The 18,078-nt window shown below is 36.0% G+C and overlaps 1 protein-coding gene across 3 annotated transcripts; it reads right to left on the bottom strand.

Annotated features, from left to right (window-relative positions):
• Window positions 1-7,050: 7,050 nt before the first annotated feature.
• CA1 (carbonic anhydrase 1) lies at window positions 7,051-17,714 on the bottom strand. 3 transcript variants are annotated; one of them, XM_047073781.1, is made up of 7 exons: window positions 17,678-17,714; window positions 16,979-17,176; window positions 15,464-15,582; window positions 12,901-12,996; window positions 10,243-10,305; window positions 8,756-8,911; window positions 7,051-7,167 (listed from the first exon to the last, which is right to left on the bottom strand). In XM_047073781.1, exons 1-7 carry the CDS (start codon window positions 17,712-17,714, stop codon window positions 7,051-7,053), a joined length of 786 nt encoding a protein of 261 aa, XP_046929737.1. The 3 variants fall into 3 exon arrangements, with proteins under 3 accessions (XP_046929737.1, XP_046929738.1, XP_046929739.1); XM_047073782.1 differs by lacking the exon at window positions 16,979-17,176; XM_047073783.1 differs by lacking the exons at window positions 15,464-15,582; window positions 16,979-17,176 and having other exon boundaries at window positions 17,678-17,692.
• Between the last annotated feature and the right edge of the window lie 364 nt (window positions 17,715-18,078).

Genomic DNA, 18,078 nt, shown 5'->3' on the forward strand with positions numbered 1-18,078 from the left:
CCCTAACCTGGGACTCCACACCAGTCAATGCTGCTACTGGTCCTGACTGTGTGCTTCAGGTCCAGTAACTGCTGCTTCTGCCTACACTCTGTGTCTAAGTCTAGGCATCGATAACCCGAGTTTCCTAAGACATAGACAGCAAGTTGCATTTAGCCATTTTTTTATTTTATTTTACCCGGGAAGTGAAGCCTGGCTCCTCGACTTCACCTTTGACTCTGTGACCACCTTCTGGATTTTGTAACTGGTCCTGGATTTCTTTATGACACGTTATCTTGTGTCTGATTGCTCAGTACAGGTCTACTACTCTCTGTCTGCTGCCTTGCCTCTTATGCATTTTACTTCACAGGCCAGGATGGCCTTTCCCTGAGTTAGGTCTATTCTCCTAGCATGTGCTTCATACCAGGAGACAAGGCTGATAGATTTCAAACCCTTCGATTGTGTTCCAACTTGTTGAAGCAGGTTGGTTGTGTCCTGAAAGATGGGTAAATTTGTAGCTCCTATACAGGTAGAAAAACCTTGTTGATAAATAGCAAGAGGAAGTTAAGGTTAAATCATTCTTCCTCTGCCTTCCTATAGTGTTTGCGTGAATATCAGTATATATTTAATTCTGTAATGATTTGCAGTTATTAACATGGATGTCTCCCCCAGTAGATTGTAAGCTCCTCTGTGATTTGGTCTATTTTTATCTATTTTTGTATTCCTGACAGCATTAGCATAGTGTTCTAGAAATAAAGAAATACAAAATCAGAGTTCATAAGATACTTATTAATAGGATCAAGTGTCTTATTTTCTTTATTTTTATTACATTAGTGTAATGCTATCCTCATGGTAAAATGCTTAGTAAATGTTTGAAATAATAAGTAAGAAAAGAATTAGAATTTCATTTTTCAAATTTCTAGGTTAATAATTTATTGTTTGTGATTTTTTTTTCCTGCATAGAAATCAGAAACTGCTATTAGACTTGTTGTGCCTAATTTTCATAGGCAATGTATTATTATTTATTTATTTTAAATTTTTATTTAAATTTTTTTATTTAAAAATTTTTAAAAAGTTTATTTACTTTGAGAAAGAGAGAGAGAGAAAGAGATAGAGCTTGTGCGGGTGAGAGCAGGGAAGGGGCAGAGAGAGAGGAGAGAGAGAATTGTAAAAAGGCTCCTCACTGTTAGCGCAGAGCCGGAGGTGGGGCTCAAACTCATGATCTGTGAGATCATGACCTGAACTGAAACCAAGATGGACGCTTAACTGAAGCCACGCAGGTGCCCCATTATTCTTTTTTATAGCCAGAATAATTACATCTGTGTTAGAGTCAAATACGTTAAACACTCATCATATGTTCTATCTTTTTGAGTTTTTCAAGAGATACAAAGATGAGTGATAAGAATGATCACAGTCTTTCTGCTTCTTTTCTCTCACCTGTTCTTTCTGCAATGTTTATAGTCTAAGGGAAGAGATTATTGAAGTGTACAAGAATTATGAAATGAGACAGAAAAGAAGACCCAGGGGAGATGCTCCCATAATGTTCTGTGGGAGAACTCTTTGCTAGGCAAGGCTTGTAACTAGCTCTGGGAATTCTACCATTTAACTCTCCTTTCCTACATCGAACCTAGCATTTCATTACATGATTTCTGATAATAAGATTTGTTCTGGAGCACAACTTTTGCATTACTCTTGAACAGACTATACTACTTTATGTTCTTCCCAGCAATGTATGACAGTTCTTATTTCCTTGCATCAGTAGATGCTATCAACAATAGCTGAATCATGGAAGGAGTCCAAATGTCCATTGACTGATGAATGGATAAAGAAGATGTGGTATATACATCCAATGGAATATTACTTGGAAATCAAAAAGAATGAAATGTTGCCATTTGCAACAACATGGATGGAACTAGAGTGTATTATGCTAAGTGAAATTAGTCAGAGAAAGACAAATATATGACTTCACTCATATGTGGAATCTAAGAAACAGAACAGATGAACATAGGGGAAGGGAAAGAAAAATAAGGTAAAACTGAGAGGGAGGCAAGCCATAAATGTTGGTTCTCTTAAATACAGAGCACAAACTGAGGGTCACTGGAGGGGAGGTGGGTCAGGGGATGGGCTAAATGAGTGTTGGGCATTAAGAAGGGCACTGTTGGGATGAGCATTGGGTGTTATAGGTAACTAATGAATCACTGGGTTCTACTTCTGAAACCAATACTACACTGTATGTTAATTGACTTGAATTTAAATAAATAAATTTAAAAAAAATTGCTAATTTGGGGTGCCTGGGTGGCTCAATCAGGTAAGTGTCCATCTCTTGATTTCATCTCAGGTTATGGTCTCATGGTCCCTGAGTTGAGCCCCATGTCAGGCTCTGTGCTGACAGCATGGGGACTGCTTGGGATTCTATCTCTCCCTTTCTCTCTCTGCCTTCCCCACCTCTCAAAATGAATAAATAATCTTAAAAAAGATTAAGATTGAGCAGTTTTCATATATTTACTTCTTTACTGATTGCTTATTTGTATCTTCTTACTATTTTCTCTTGGGAAGTCAATTTTTATTTTAATAACTTATGAAAGCCTTCTCTATAGCAAGGCCATTGTACCTGTTGATGTCATTTACATCAAAAAAATGTCTCCAGTTGCAATTTTTTATTTTCATTAATTTTTTTTATTGCTGATTGACCTAGATATTTAAGTTTTTCCTAGCTCAATCAATTATTCTGTTATTTCCTGGTTTGTACCTTTGGTGTTTTGAAAGTTCTTCAACCAGATATTTAAATATTTACCTATTTTTCTTGTATATTGATTTCCTTGAAAAATTTACCACCTTGGATTTATTTTGGTGTATGGATGAGAGAGGGTCTTTTTTTTTTTCCTAAGTAGCTAAACATTATTTCTGCATGGTGTGGTTCTGTTGTGCGTGTTTGTGTTTGCAGACAATTTAGTCATCAGTTAACGTGATGGAAAATAACATATTCAAATAGCTTAACATGTGTCTGTCTCTAAAGGGTATTAAAATATTTATTGATTATTTGGGAAAAGTATATTCTCTAGTCTTTGAGGGGAAAAAATAAGGCCACTTAAACACTATGCCTCTCTGACATAATTGCTATTTCTACCTTCTCATAGCAAAGGGATTAGCATCCCAGATGCCATTGTGAGAAACCTCTAGTAAGTGCACTTATGCTCTGAGCATTCTAACACCTTCAAACATGACCTCTTTGTCCACCAGGGCACTTTTCGTATAAAGATACTAAAGATACTTGTAAAGATACAAGATGAGAGTATGCACGTATCTTTTTTTTTTTTCTTATTTTAGGGCTTTATTCTTTTTTGTGCTTTGCTTTACTTTTTAATTGAATTATAGTTGATATACAATGTTGTATCAGTTTCAGGTGTACAATGTAGTGATTTGATATGTTTGTACATTACAAAATAATCACCTTAATAGGTCTAGTTATTATCTGTCATAGACAACATTATTACAGTATTATTGACGATGGTCTCTATGCTGTATATTACATCCTCGTGACTTATTTATTTTATAACTGGAAGTTTTTACCTCTTAATCCCCTTCATCTATTTTGCCCATCCCCCCATCCCTCTCCTTGCTGGCAACCACCAGTTTCATCTGTGTGAGAGTATACACATATCTTAAGACTCAAAGTTACTCCCATGAGCTACTTCTCTATTGAAATCTAGATTTGTAAGCCAGAATGCCTAAGGCCTTTTCTCCTAACTTGTTTTAAGCATGTTATGTTTCTTTTAAAATCTTTCTTATTTTACACATTTTCCCCTTAGCTTTATAAATGTGTCCATATCATTCTAGGAACATATAATAAACTGTGTTCTTATAATAGGTTAAATATTCATATCTATGTTTCTAATTTGTCAAAGTAGACCAGTCCTGCAATAAATACAATCATTTATTCATTTATATCTATGTCTGTCTGTCTGTCTGTCTCTGTTTCCTTGATGAGATTGAAAATAGCCAAATCTAGTGAGAGTAATAAGGAAATCCTAGAACAGTGTCTCACAGAGAACAGTGAGTAATTAAGCATTTGCTATTTATGGATAATCATCAAGATTATGCTCATAAAATAAGTATTTCCCTATGCGTTCGTGGTCTTAGATACAAAGTATGTTGATGACTTTCAGAGTGATTTTGAGTTATTATTGATCTAATGAGATCCTCCTCAATTGAATTTTTTTCTATGCTCTTTTCACTCTCATTTGCAACTTTTTTTTTTTTAGCTTACCCGCTAATAAATGAAACAATTCCCTAAAGTTTGAATTCTTTCTTTTTTATCGTTTTATATCTCTTCTGCAATGGAGCCCTATACCAACTCAAAATAATATTTGTAAAGGAGAAAACAACAAGAAGATAATTTATGAACTATATGAGAAATATACATGATTCCATCTAGAAACCTGCTCTAAAGAAAGATGTAGAAAAGCAAAAATAAATGTTAAATTAGGAAGCAAGATCGAGAAACCTGGGGTCAGTCCCATTGTAGTTCAACTTTGTTTGTAGTTTAGAGCCAGAATCCTATTTGCAGTCCAGGATTGACTTTGTGATGGGGAAGGGAACAAAGGGTTGAGTTTCTAAGTACTCTAAAATTCCATGCAAAATTTTGATTATATCTACTTACATTTTCAGGGGAAGTAGAAAGAAGTTTCATTGCTTAACTTACATACTCGCAGGAATCCACGCGGAACCACTGATAGTAACCAGAGTTATAAGAAATAGAAATGTCCTCTTTTGAGTCATGTAAAAAATAAATTTAAAGAAGATATTTATCTCCCTTTCTTTTCTTTTCCCTAATTCTGTCTTTGATGAATTTAACGTTCTTTGAGTTATCTAAAACTTACAAAAATGAACAATTTAGAAAATATCTTGGACTCACAAATTAGCAAAAGGACACCGTAAATATTCAGCATGGTGTTTCTGAAAGCAAGGATGGGACTGTGGGGCTGGACAAGACAGGAAACAGTAGGGTATAGAAGCACCTTTCTACTCTTGAGCTGGGCCCATCAGGTGGCACTGTCATTCTGGATTACTGGAAGAAGGTCAGCTGCCAAACCTCATGGAAAAATCAGAAAATACTTGCAGGATGTTCAAATCATTTACCTACATTGGCAAGGGAAGAGGGCACACAGTGGGAGGGCGAGTCAAAGAAACATATGAGTTGCCTTCTTAGATCATCCAATGCCTTGTCCACATATCTTCTCTCAACAGCTGCTTTTATCGGCTACTTCAGAGAAATGTGGAAAGCCCCCATAATGCACCTCGTGAGTTCTGCCAAATAAGTGAAATTCTGGCAGAAGCAGTAAGGGGAAACATGCTCCCCAGTTGGCATTCAGCTTAGGGATGAAGTTTGATGACCATCATATATCTTGTGTCATCTCTTTGCCCTCTTCATAACAAGACTTACAGATTTATATTTAAATTCAAGAATACATTTTAACCTTCTTAAAAAATATATGGGTCATCAAGTTAAATATTTTTCAGATCCTTTTTGTGAAATTTGTTTTTTTTTAAATTGCTCAATTTCTTTTTGGGAAATATTTTCAAACACTGTGGGTCTTGAGTAGATATATTTTGCAGATATCTTTCTGCAAAAATTTTTATGCCTTTTATACCTCATGCAAATATATTTCTCTTTCTTTGGCTTTCATGATGACCTTTGATAACTTTAGAATTGAAATCCTATCAATGTGACTCATGTAAAATAAGAGGATCATAGGACAAGTGTAACTGCTTCAGGCTTTCTCGGTATCTGGCAAATATACAGTAATATACACACATTACTTTTGCAGAGAAAGTATTTCTGTTTATATAATGCTTATGTGAGCAGAGCTAAAGTATTATTTGAACCTATTACATTTTAATAAGAAGGATTCTTTAAATTCTGGGCCCCAGATCAAAAATTTCAAAAGAAGTCTCTTAGTGCGGTTTTTAGGTACAAAGTAAACACAATCTTTATACAAAGACTCTCTCAGAGCAATGAAGAATCTGCTTGATCTGTCTTTTTAAACTATGTTTATATTTATTTAGAAGTTTTTACTGATTCTGTAACATTAGACAGCTCTAGGACATTGGAATGGGTATGGACTTTGGTGTCTAATACAGTTCCTTGTATTAAATCACAGAGAAGGAAACGAAAGTCAATTACAAGACTATACACTAGACACAAGATTTGAATTCTGGATGTAGATATGGCTTCAGAAAGAACTGGCTTCAGTTTAGGGACATATCTGACTTAAAAATTATGTGATGTTTTTATATGATTTTAGGTCCAAATGACTCCATCATTTTTATAAACCATTCACTGGTGAATTTTCTTCAAATTTTGAATTATAGATTCTCTATTCAAGCTAATCAGTCATAATAATGGGGGGGAGGGGGGGGAAACCACTGGCTTTACTAATGGGAGGAGCAAAAGTGGAAGCAATATCCAGAAGCAACATCTTCCTGTATAAAAGACACCATTTTAATCACAGAGAACACAAATGTAGGGCTGGTATAACGATATTAAGTACAGTTGTCATCTTAGCTATATATTTGCCTTTAAGAGTAAGAAAATACATTTCTCAATATTTCATCTCAAGCTGCTCTTAGGTTATTACATTCGAGGTAAAATAATATTGCAAATAAGGCACTTAAGATTTTTGGATGTAAATGGAGTAGAAAATTAATATTAAAAAAATAGAGTACATAACAGATAAGAAAGGGATAAAATTATTTTATTGGTTCAACTAAACTGAATAAAGTGGAAAGAGATACAAGTCACTAAGAAATTATCCAATATACCTTAATTGTAATTATAAATAATTCCACAAAATAAACTTGAATTTACACACAAGTTTAACAAGCTTATAGATGATTATTTGAGTTAAGCATTAAGAACAAAAATTAAAACTTTTCAGTTCTACAGATTAAATTTGCAGCTATGCTGTCTTGCTAGTATTGAAATAATTTTATTTCTTCAAAATTTGTTTTACTGGTTTGTGTCAGAAGCAGGGCAGTGTTTCTGGAAGGAGGATAAGTTCCTTCCTGGTCCTGTCAGAATGAAGCTTTCACTATTCTGCCCTTCAGAGGCTGAGGTGGTCGGTTGTTGTGCTGAATGGGGACAGCTTTGTCACCTTCAACATTTGATAGAAGACTTCGGAACTGTGCCAGCTGGGAGGAAGAATAAAATATTTAAGGAATCAAAGGCTATTAAAGTTACACAAAGCACTTTATTTCCAGTATAATCAATGCACAGATATATAAAAAACTAAGTTATTGATTGCAATGACTTCACCAATTGGAAGGGTGGAAGTCAAAAATTCCTTCACATTTCTTTGAACTAGGTATTTGGTAAATGATCAAGGATTGACTGGACTAGAATGCCAACTTTCTCAGAGTGTCAACTGGGCTAATTGGGTCAGTGACTTTCTGCTTTTGGCCTCAGTTTCTGTATAGTAAAATTACAATCACATTGACTATATTCACTGTGCTGTGCCTTTTACCCCTGTGACTTATTCACTCCAAATCTGTACCTTCCCCTCCCCTTCACCTGTTATGCCCATCTCCCACCCTTTCCCCTCTGACAGCCATCAGTTTGTTTTCAGCTTGTGTGTCCAATTCTGCTAAAAATCTAGCCTATTTAGAGTAAGTGACTTCAGCTATGGCTGAAGGCTTCTTTGTTAAGGCACAATGTGTGATAATTTATGAGTTCTCAGAATAATCACTTTCCCACCCCAAAATATATTCTTACCTTTTTCTTAAAACATCACCTTACAAAAACAAAATAAACAACAACAACAACAACAACAACAAAAACCCACAAAAAACCCTGTCATTTAATGTAGACAGACTTTTAAGAGTTCCAGAAAAACATCAACTGGCCTATAAAACTATTGAGGCATGAAAAAAAAGTCACTGACTTCACAATTAAAAGAAAATTGCAAAAAAGGAAATAATGATTGCAACTGAAAAAGAAATTGGTGTGTCCTCAACATTTTATCGCTCCAGATTTAATAGAGGCAAAACTTTATACAGATAATGTAGTATGGAGCAGGCCCCTTAAATAGCTGATAGGAAAAATATTGAACACTATCAGCTATTTACAATGGGTTTTTGTGAAGATTAAATGGGTTAATACACATAAAGTTCTTAGAATGTTGCTTGGCATGTAGCATATGTTATCAGTAGGCTACATACATTGCCTGTCCTATAGGTTTGTTCAGAGAATTGGCTGACAAAACATGTATAAGGCACCTAATGAAAGTACTTGCTCAATCAGTGGTAGTTATTATTATCATAATTATAAACAATAATTAAAGAGATATTTTTTTTGATAGTTAATAATTAAAACCTTCAAAAAAGAACAAAAAACCTTTGTCAACTCTCAAGGTATGTCTATTGTGAGCCATACTTCCTCAAACTCTTGGTAGAATTTCCAGTGACAATCTTTTCTTTGTTTCTCAAACTCTTAGGAAGACACTTGTCAAGGTTGGATTTTTTTTTAAATAAGGTCAAAAAGATAGTAGGAGTTCAGAATCTCATATTTTTTTTTCTGTATAAAGTAGAAAACAGTATTATAACACACATTTCTGTTTAATTATTCAATAGATCTAAGTCAGAAATGAATCTTTTTCACTGGGAGTGGAAAACAAACTCCTCAAAAATCTATTTGAAATCATAATGTCCACCTTACTATGAATTGACGTGATATTCCTGCTTTGCACTCCTAAGTCCCACTCTTTCACCTTTTATACTCTACCTGTTCTGGGCTGATACCAATGCTCTCCTTACAGATGATCCAGATTACACTCTCATAAAGAGGAGGATGAGTCAGAGAGCCAAAGTAGGTCCAGTAATCCAGGGATGAAGGAAGGAGAGTAGAGGGGTCAAAATTTGTGAATGGGGCTCGTTTGCCCTGGAAGGAAAAGAAATGTATCATTATACCATGATTTAAAATACTTACAGCATATACATATATGGTATCTATGTTATATAATTTTGGTATATATATTGTCTTGATATTTTAGCTGAAAATTTAATTTTCCTACTATATAGTATACACTGGTGTGCTTGTAGATATAAACAATAAAAGTAATAGAAGACTGAAAAATTGCTACACTGGCATTTTGGCCAAGCAATCGTCTTTCCTCATTTGGCTGAACATAAACAAATGTTAAGAAGTTTTAAAATAATCTATACTCTCTAGAAGATATTTCACTTCCAGAATAAAACATTTATTGTTTCTTTAAAAAAATTTGTTTTGTTTATTTATTTTTGAGAGAGAGGGAGAGAGAGAGAGAGAGAGAGAGACAGAGTGTGAGCAGGGGTTGGGGAGGGGCCAGAAGCAGGCTCTAGGCTCTGAGCTGTCAGCACAGAGCCTGACATGGGGCTCGAACCCACAAACTGTGAGATCATGACCTGAGCCAAGGTCAGATGCTTAACTGACTGAGCCACCCAGGTGCCCCAAACATTTACTGTTTCTTTAGGAATGATGCCAGAAACTGTTCCAGTGACAAAACTATTTATTGATGTGCAAACTAGTTATGTTTTAGCCTTATTCTATTTATTCCTATTTCTGTTTTGGTTGTTTATTAATGGCTTGTTAATGGTATCTCAAAAAAATACCCCTAACTCCTGCATTTTTGTACTGCTAAAGAAATAGAGACATTTTTCTTCATGAAATGGGAAAAAAAAATCACATTTTAGTTGGATATAGTTTTTAAAGAAATTTGAATGGCTATGAAACTTCTTCTTCTATAGGCTTCATCCTGCTCAAATAGATAATAATTGTGAAAAAGAAAAAAACAAAACAAATACCTGAGTCAGAGACCTCAGAAGCAAGCAATATCCAAGTAGTACCTTGATTTTCAGAGTGGTAACTTTTGCTTTAGGCTTCCTATTCCCCACTTCAAATATGTAAATGATTTCAGTAGTTCTGTGGATTCTTGTTCTCAGAGTTAAATGCTTTCATTTATTTATTTATCTTTTAAAGTTTTTTTTTTTTTTGAGAGAAAGAGAAAGAGAAAGTGTGTACATGGCGCAGGTGTGCTTAAGCAGGGGAAGAGCAGAGAGAGAATCCCACGGAGGCTCTGCACTCTCAGCATGGAGCCCGATGTGGGGCTTGATCCCCCAGGAATTGTGAGATCATAACCTGAGCTGAAATGAAGAGTCAGTCACTTAACTGATTGAGGCATCCAGGGGCCCCTCTTGTTCTCTGATTTAAACTAATGTGTTTAGTCTATTTACCTTGGTTTTAACTGTGTTTAGGGCATCAAGTACTTTCTGCAGTCGTGGGTTGGCCTTATCAACCTGGAGATTTAAAAAAAAAATGTGTGTTAGAAATTATTATTAAGTGAAACTATGTTTGGCTATTTTTTTTTTTCAATTGGAAACCATAACTGAAGAAAGGTAAGATATTTTCTCTCTGCTTTAGGAGAGGGAATTTTGTTGGTTGTATGTCCTTGCGGGCCCTTGTGCTCTGTAAGTTGTTCATAATGTGTAACCACCGTCAACCTAAAAACAAGAAACCAGCTCAAGAGGTAAAGTGTTTACTTGAGATCAAAGAATTACAATTCAGGGCACACAGATTGAGGTAGAAACCCAAATAGCATTCTAATTACAGGACATAGACTCATTTATGGAAGAGAAGGATGATCATGTCAGTAGTTTGTTTGTTTTTCGTTTTTTTGTTTTTTTACATTTTTGTTTTTATTTTTGTATTTTGAGAGAGAGAGAGAGAGAGAGGGTGGAAGGGGCAGAGAGAGAGAGTCCATGCTGTCAGCACAGAGCCCGGCTGAGGGTTCAAACTCACAAACTTTGAGATCATGACCTGAGCCAAAACCAAGAGTCAGACATTTAACCAACTGAGCCACCCAGGCGCCTCCATGTAAGTAGTTTTTGAGAAGAGTTCATTGGTGCTGACAAGCAGGGTGAGATTTGTACTTCACAGATTTGTCAGGTGAAGTGGTCACTACGTAAAAGTTCACTTTTGTTAGTTCTCTCAAATAGGATATTCTTGTTCTTGTTGATTTCTTGGAATATTGGTGGTTTGGCCCAGTTCTAAGGTTCAAAAAGCAGGATGTGCAAGGCAGCTCTGAAATGGCCACTATATCTCCATTGTAAATGGCTCTGTGTATGTCATTTTTTCACACCACAGATGAAGTGGAAAACAAAACCTTGGTTTTAATTTAATATCGACAAGATGTTCAGGGATATACAAGACAAAATCCAGGAATTTAGCAAAACTGTGATACAAAACACAACCTCTTACTTTTGGCTTGTTTTATTAGTTATAATGAGTACAATGCGTGGCATGTTGTAAGTGCTCAAGAAAGGTTAACTAGAATTGCTATAATCCCAAAAGTTAGCTACCTGTGATGCTTATAATAAGACATATGTTTACAACACAGAGCTCCTAAAATCCTTGGAATCTGCTAAGTGATGACAGTGATAAAGGTGTCTTTTGTTATGTTAATTAGGGGACGTCTAGACTGAATCTGAAGGTGAGGGCTGGTTGCCAGGAGAAACAAACAGGGGATTAGAGGGTTGGACCTTTCAATTCTACCCTCAGACCTCTAAGGACAGGAGAGGGGACAGGGCTAGAGCTTGAATCAATTGCCAGTGGCCAATGATTTAATCAATTGTGCCTAAATAATGAAGCTCCTATAAAAACCCAAAAGGACTGGGTTCAGAGAGTTTCCAGATTGGTGAATTAAAGGAGATACAGGTAAATCAGTGTGCCTGGGCAGTGCACGGAAGCTCTTTGCCTTTCCCCATACCTAGCCCTATGCATCTTTTCTATCTGGCTAGTCCTGGGTTATACTCTTGTATAATTAACCAGTAATCTACTAAGTAAAATATTGCTCTGAGTTCTGTGAGCTGTGCTAGCAAATTAAGCAAGCCTCTTTGAACCCAAGGAAGAGGTCATGGGAATCTCTGATTTATAACCAGTCAGTCAGAAGCACAGGTAACAACCATCTGGACTTGAGGACTGACGTTTGAAGTGGGGCAGGGGGACTTGTAATCTTGCAAGTCTGAACCCTTAACCTGTGGAACCTGATGCTATCTCTGGGTAGATAGTGTTAGAATTGAATTCCTGGACACCCTCTGGTGCCCAAGAATTGCTTGTTAGAGGTGTGGGGGGAACCTGTCACATTGGAATTTGGTGAGCAGAACCCAAAAGATCCTAGTATATCCAATTTAATAATAACTTCCCTATAGGACTTTTCAGGGGCTCTCCTATAGAGGGTTTCAGCAACATATGCCATTTTATTTTATTTTATTTTATTTTATTTTATTTTATTTTATTTTATTTTATTAACTTTATTTATTTTGAGAGAGAGTGAGCAAGTGGAGGAGGGGCAGGGGGGAGAGAGTATCCCAAGCAGGCTCTGTGCTGTTAGAGCAGAGCCCAATGGGGGCGGGACGGGGGGGGGGGTGCTGATCTCACAAACTCTGAGATCATGACCTGAGCTGTAATCAATAGTCAGATGCTTAACTGAGCCACCCAGGTGTCCCAATATCTGACATTTTAAATATTAACTGAACTTTCTTTATGGGACAATAATCCTCTTAGTATTTTTTTTTTCTGATGATACATTAAATTGATAAATTCCTGAACCTATGAAGTAGAAGTTTAGAGGAAAAGAAATTTAGAAAAGCTGGAAAATAGAAATTCCACCTTCTTCCAATATCTTCCCATGTTAGCCCTACCTGAAACTTAATTCTCTCAAAAAAGGGAAAAAACCAAGAGAAAACAAAGCAACAAAGTATTCGAGAACAGTTTGCTCACCTGTAGCCATTAGTAGAATGGAAAATTTTAAAAAGAAAGACTCAGATATCCTTTTGCCTTATTTTATACTTTTTTGATGTAAGAAATTGTGTTAACCGAGCTCTGTAACTCACCTTCATCAAAACACCAATAATTGCCAAACCATCAGCCTGTGAGGCAGCTTCAGCAAAGCTGGAGTATTTTGCAGAATTCCAGTGAACTATGTGAAGCTAAAAATGATAATGTGGTCAATTAGTTATTTATACTTCTGTGAAGACAAAAAGTTATAAATTAACTTGTTAATATATGAAGGTGTACTGTTGGCTTAAATAACATTTATGTGAACCTTTATCCAGTGGATAAAAGGGCTATATTCTCACTCTTAAGAAGGGTTATGTACATTGAATAGAGTGGGCAATTTGCAACTTCCAGGGAAATAGTGAGTAAAATTCTTTTCCCCTAATACTATAATTATTCAATATTATTTCTTTTAAAAATTGCTTTGGTATAAAAAGATCAGGAATTTGAACTGACTAGTTTTAAACACAGTTGAAATAATTTCTGTCATGTGACATACTTTTTAGTAACTTTATGGGTAGGGGTTCCTGGACAATCTAGGAGTCTTGGCCAAGAACACATTCTCTTGAGCATATGTAGGCTCCTCTCAAATCATTATCTCTAGCCTAACCTCTCTGTGGAACTCTAGATCTGAATATCCAATATGTATGTATGTCACCTTGATATCTTCTTGATATTTCCACATTGATGTCTAATAATATCTCAAACTTAACGTGGCCAGAATATAACTCTTGATTTTTTCCTTGCCAACACTGTTTCATTTTCCCAGCTTTGGAAAAGGTACCATCATCTACCGAATTGCTCAATCAAAAAGTACCACAGTTATCATTAATTTCTTGCTCCCCGCCCCCATCAATAGCCCTCTTTCAGCAAGCACATCTCATAGATAATACCTCTTCACTTGGTTCACAGCTTTGCATTAGCTGCTGATTTTGTCTGGAATGTCCTTCCCCATAATCTGTCAATGGCAGCCTTTTGTCTTGAATTAGGGCTGAACACAAATGCCACTACTGAAAGAATTCTTTTATGACCTCCTAACATAAAGTGATCATCTGGTCAATCATCACTTTCAATTAACTAGTTCTCTCCATACCACCTATTTAATTTCTGTCTCTTGCTCTTGCTCTCTGGTTCTTGCTTCTCTCTCCCCTCCTCCTCTCTCCCCTCCTCCTCTCTTCCTTCCAACTCCTGCTCTCCCTCCCTCCCTCCCTCCTTTCCTCAATCACATGTGGAATTTTGTGGCTAAGTGCCTCTCATCTCTAGCCTGGATTATTTTTATTTTTCTTAAATTAGATGGGAGAATCACTGATTTCGATTTCTTAGATACAGCCAGATACCCATCTAAAAAGATAGTATTAACTTAGGCTCCGAGTCCATTTAATTTTAGTCTACTTTTTTTTTGAGGGAGAAATGGGAAGAAACATTTAATAGGTTTCTGTAGTATTAAAAGTTATTAGCCAAGCTTTACAATGTAACATAAAGCCAGTTATATGCATATATAATTCCCAAAACTTCTATCAAAATAATAAAAGCACATACCCTGTAACCTAGTAATCCCTCCTATAAAAAAAAAATCTGCCCCACTGATGTGTTTTCACTGGGGTATAAGGTATATGTATTTGTTGCAGCATATTTTGGTAAAAGTCAAAAACCAATGGAACAAAAAGCAAATGGCATTGCAATTGTCCATCAGGGCGGGGGGGGGGCAGTTACATAAATTCTGATATATTTATGCAATGAAATACTATACAAACATTAAAAGAATGAGGTAGAATTAACTCTACTGACTTGGAAAAAAACGATTATGATAAATTCGTAACTAGAAAAAGTTGCAAAACTATTTGTATAACAAATTCATTTTGTAAAAGTAAAATAAAAAGTCAACCTGTATATATGGGAGAATATATATATATATATATATATATATATATATTACATTTATGTATTATATTAATACATATAAAGAACAGAAGTTCTTCTTTTTCAATCTCCCAGATGCTCTGTTGACAGTTTGATGCAAATATTCTTGATTTTTCTAGGTATATACAGACGAAGAGTCTTGAAATGGATCACAGACTTCTATGTGAGGGCAAGTCAAGAGGGTGGAGGGTGGTGGCCTACAGCAGGAGCCCTCAGGCCCTCACTTAGGCGTATGTTATTCTTTGTATACATTCCTATGGTTAAACTTGCACTCTTAGTAGAGTCTTATTGAAGTGTTCCAGCCTGGCTACACCTATGCCACTGGTGTGTCCAAACTTGAACATTTGAATTAGAAGCAAATGGTGTGGTCAGCTTAGAGTCAGAGCTTTAAAGGAGAGCAGTGTCTCCTCTTGATGCTGTTGTCAAGGTAACAGTTTTTAAGGCATTCTGAAGAGAAAGATGCTTCTTGGGCTCAGGAGCTCAACTCCAAGTTCAGCTACCTTTTTCACATGCAAAATTTCCTTCTATTGCCAAACTCAGTACGTGCCTGTTTGATTTTAAAGGGGCTTGGGAGTTCTCCTATAGAGACCAGAATGCTCATTCCTTTGGAGCTATTATAATGGTGTCTTATATAGTAAAGCAGCTGCTTCTTAGAGTAATTCTCAGTGTAATTATGTCTCAGTTACTAAGTTACATTACCTCTCCAGAATATTTGACTCCATCCACTGTGTGTTCAGAACCATAGTCATTTGTGCGGCCCCAGTGAAAATGGAACTGACTGAGCCTATAGCTTTCAGAAAGAGGACCACCTCTCAGCACTAGAAGAAAAAGGGAACTACTATTAGTTTTATGATCATAAGCTCCTGCTTATCTTTGCATTTAATATAATCCAACACAAAAATGGATTGAGTAGAACTAAAAACAAACGCTGGTGCCAAAGGCTTTTTCTTGTTGGATTTTTTCCCACATCCACGATGATGGCATTCATATGTATGGTGCATCCCTGACCATTGCATTGAGTTATATACAATTCTCAGCCCATGAGCTGTAATTTTACCTTTTTCTGCTGCCAAGAAAGTATATTGGAAGGTGGGTGAATTGTAAGGATTTCCTCGAATCTGCTTTAATTTGCAAGTTTATTCATTCATTCTTTCAACAAAGACTAAATAGGAAGTATGCATTAAGATCTTTAGTAATTTATTTTGAGTAACAAATTACTCATCACATACTTTTTACTAGTCAAAACACAACAGTGTGTCTTGACAGCTTTGTTTGATAATGCCTGTCCAGGGACCGAAAGAAAGTGCTAGGGGGTCAGTGAGGTCACTTTAAAAATTTTAACATTGAATGACTATGTCGTTTTTAGAGAGTCTACACAATCATATGACTAATTAAACACACATAACACCAGATCTTATATAATATAACAATGGACATAGCCCCAAGGTGCTTAAAATTTAGGGTCAGAACCTTGCAGGAAAGTGCTAAAACAAGTCTTACTTTTTGTAAGTAGAGTTGTCTTATGAAATTGCCATTCGATAGTTATTCAAGAAACATTTATGAGAATCTTACCATGTAGCAGGAAATGTGCCAGATTCTGGGGTATGAAGATAATTGAGTGACTACAGTATAGCAGTGGAGGGCAGGGGGGCGGGGAGGGGGGAGATAGACCAGTGCATTTAAGCACAGAATAAATCTTGCAAGATTTATGTAAGACTTACATTCTTACTGGTGCCCGAGAACTTCACAACAACGGAACTATTTTTCTGGTGGTAAAAAATAAATACATTCTTCACTCCGTTTCTCTTTCCTACTGTGCTCCTCCGTCCTCATTCCAATTAGAGAATATTTGCCTTTTCAGTTTCATGTTCTATATTCTATATTCATTATGGTTCATTAAACCTTCTTGGGAAAAAATACTGTTTATTTAGAGAGTGTGAAGTGAGTGCAAAGATTCTAGAGACCAGAAGAGATGGGCTGGTGTCATGGAAGAGAAGGGCTGAAAGAAGACAGAGCTGGGGGTTCCAACATTCACCTTTACCACTTGGGAGTTTTCCAGAAGTCCAAGATGCTTCACCAGATCGCAGCCAAGTTATGTGTACTACACACATGCACAAAAGGCCAAGGATGGTGTTTGTGTTTCTTAAAGTCCTATTGTTTAATTTGTCCCAGAAGAGTTAAAGAAAACATAACCAGAAGGATCTTTTGGCTCACCTGATCGGTTATCATTGTCCTCAAAGCTTACGTGGAAAGAATGTCCCACGTTGATAATTTCTTTGGCTGTGGCTGGATTGTAGGAGACACTGATAGGTTTAAGAGAGGTGTCACGTTTGGTTTCACTGGTTTTAATGTCAATGGGAGATTGGTTATTTCCGTTTGCAATGGGGTACAGCTTGCCCCATTGTTCAGGACCTAGCGAGGTAAACACATGCATACAATCATCACATGTCTGATTCCAAGTTTTAGGAGGATAACTAGTTCTCTGCTTATTAGACTAGGATTAATTCTGGTATCTTAAATGATATTATGTCTAACTTAATGAAAATTCAACATTTAAGAATGCTCCTTTTCTATACTATCCTATGAAATAGCGTATTTGTCAACACCACAATAAATATTTTACAATTAGCACTAGATTTCTAAAATACAGATGAGAGAGAGAGAGATTGAGAAAGAGGAAGAGACAGAGAACACATTTTGTAGACAACCATGTCCCAAAGGACAACTGTTAAGGGTACATACAAAGTTATTATAATTATTCAAGTCAGGCAATTCAAACTGTTAACCTAGGACTGTACAGCTATTTTATTTATATTTATATTTATTTACTTTCTAAAAAAATGCACAATATCTCTTTTACTGGAAAAGGCAATGAGCTAGTATTTTGTTTTACATGAACAGAAGAACTCTTACCATTGTGGTCATCATATCCCCAGTCAGAACTCGCCATGATCTTCTACTTGGTTTTCTTTTCTGCAAACAAAGGTAATTCCTGGAATAACTGACTGCAAGTAAGCATGCAGGAAACAATGGAAACCACCTCGTGTGGGTTTTTATAGAAACTTCTCTGCCCTTAATAGGCCACTATGTCATCATCTCTGCCTATCAGGAAATATAGATAAGTAAAAAATAAAAATAAAAAAAGATATTATAAAAAAAAAGCCCACAAAGGTCAGATCAGTTTCAATTGTTTTATTATATTGTAAGAGCAAAATATCTAAGTCATAGGTTTTATAAAACCAGCCCCATTTCTCTCATGTTAGTAGAGATACAGCTAAATACTTTCATATATGAGTTGTTGGGTTTCCTAAATT

Source organism: Lynx rufus, unplaced genomic scaffold, assembly GCF_022079265.1.
Source record: "Lynx rufus isolate CCGP_SWC_20201006 ecotype Redwood Valley unplaced genomic scaffold, mLynRuf1.p SCAF_12, whole genome shotgun sequence".
Lineage (NCBI taxonomy): Eukaryota > Metazoa > Chordata > Mammalia > Carnivora > Felidae > Lynx > Lynx rufus.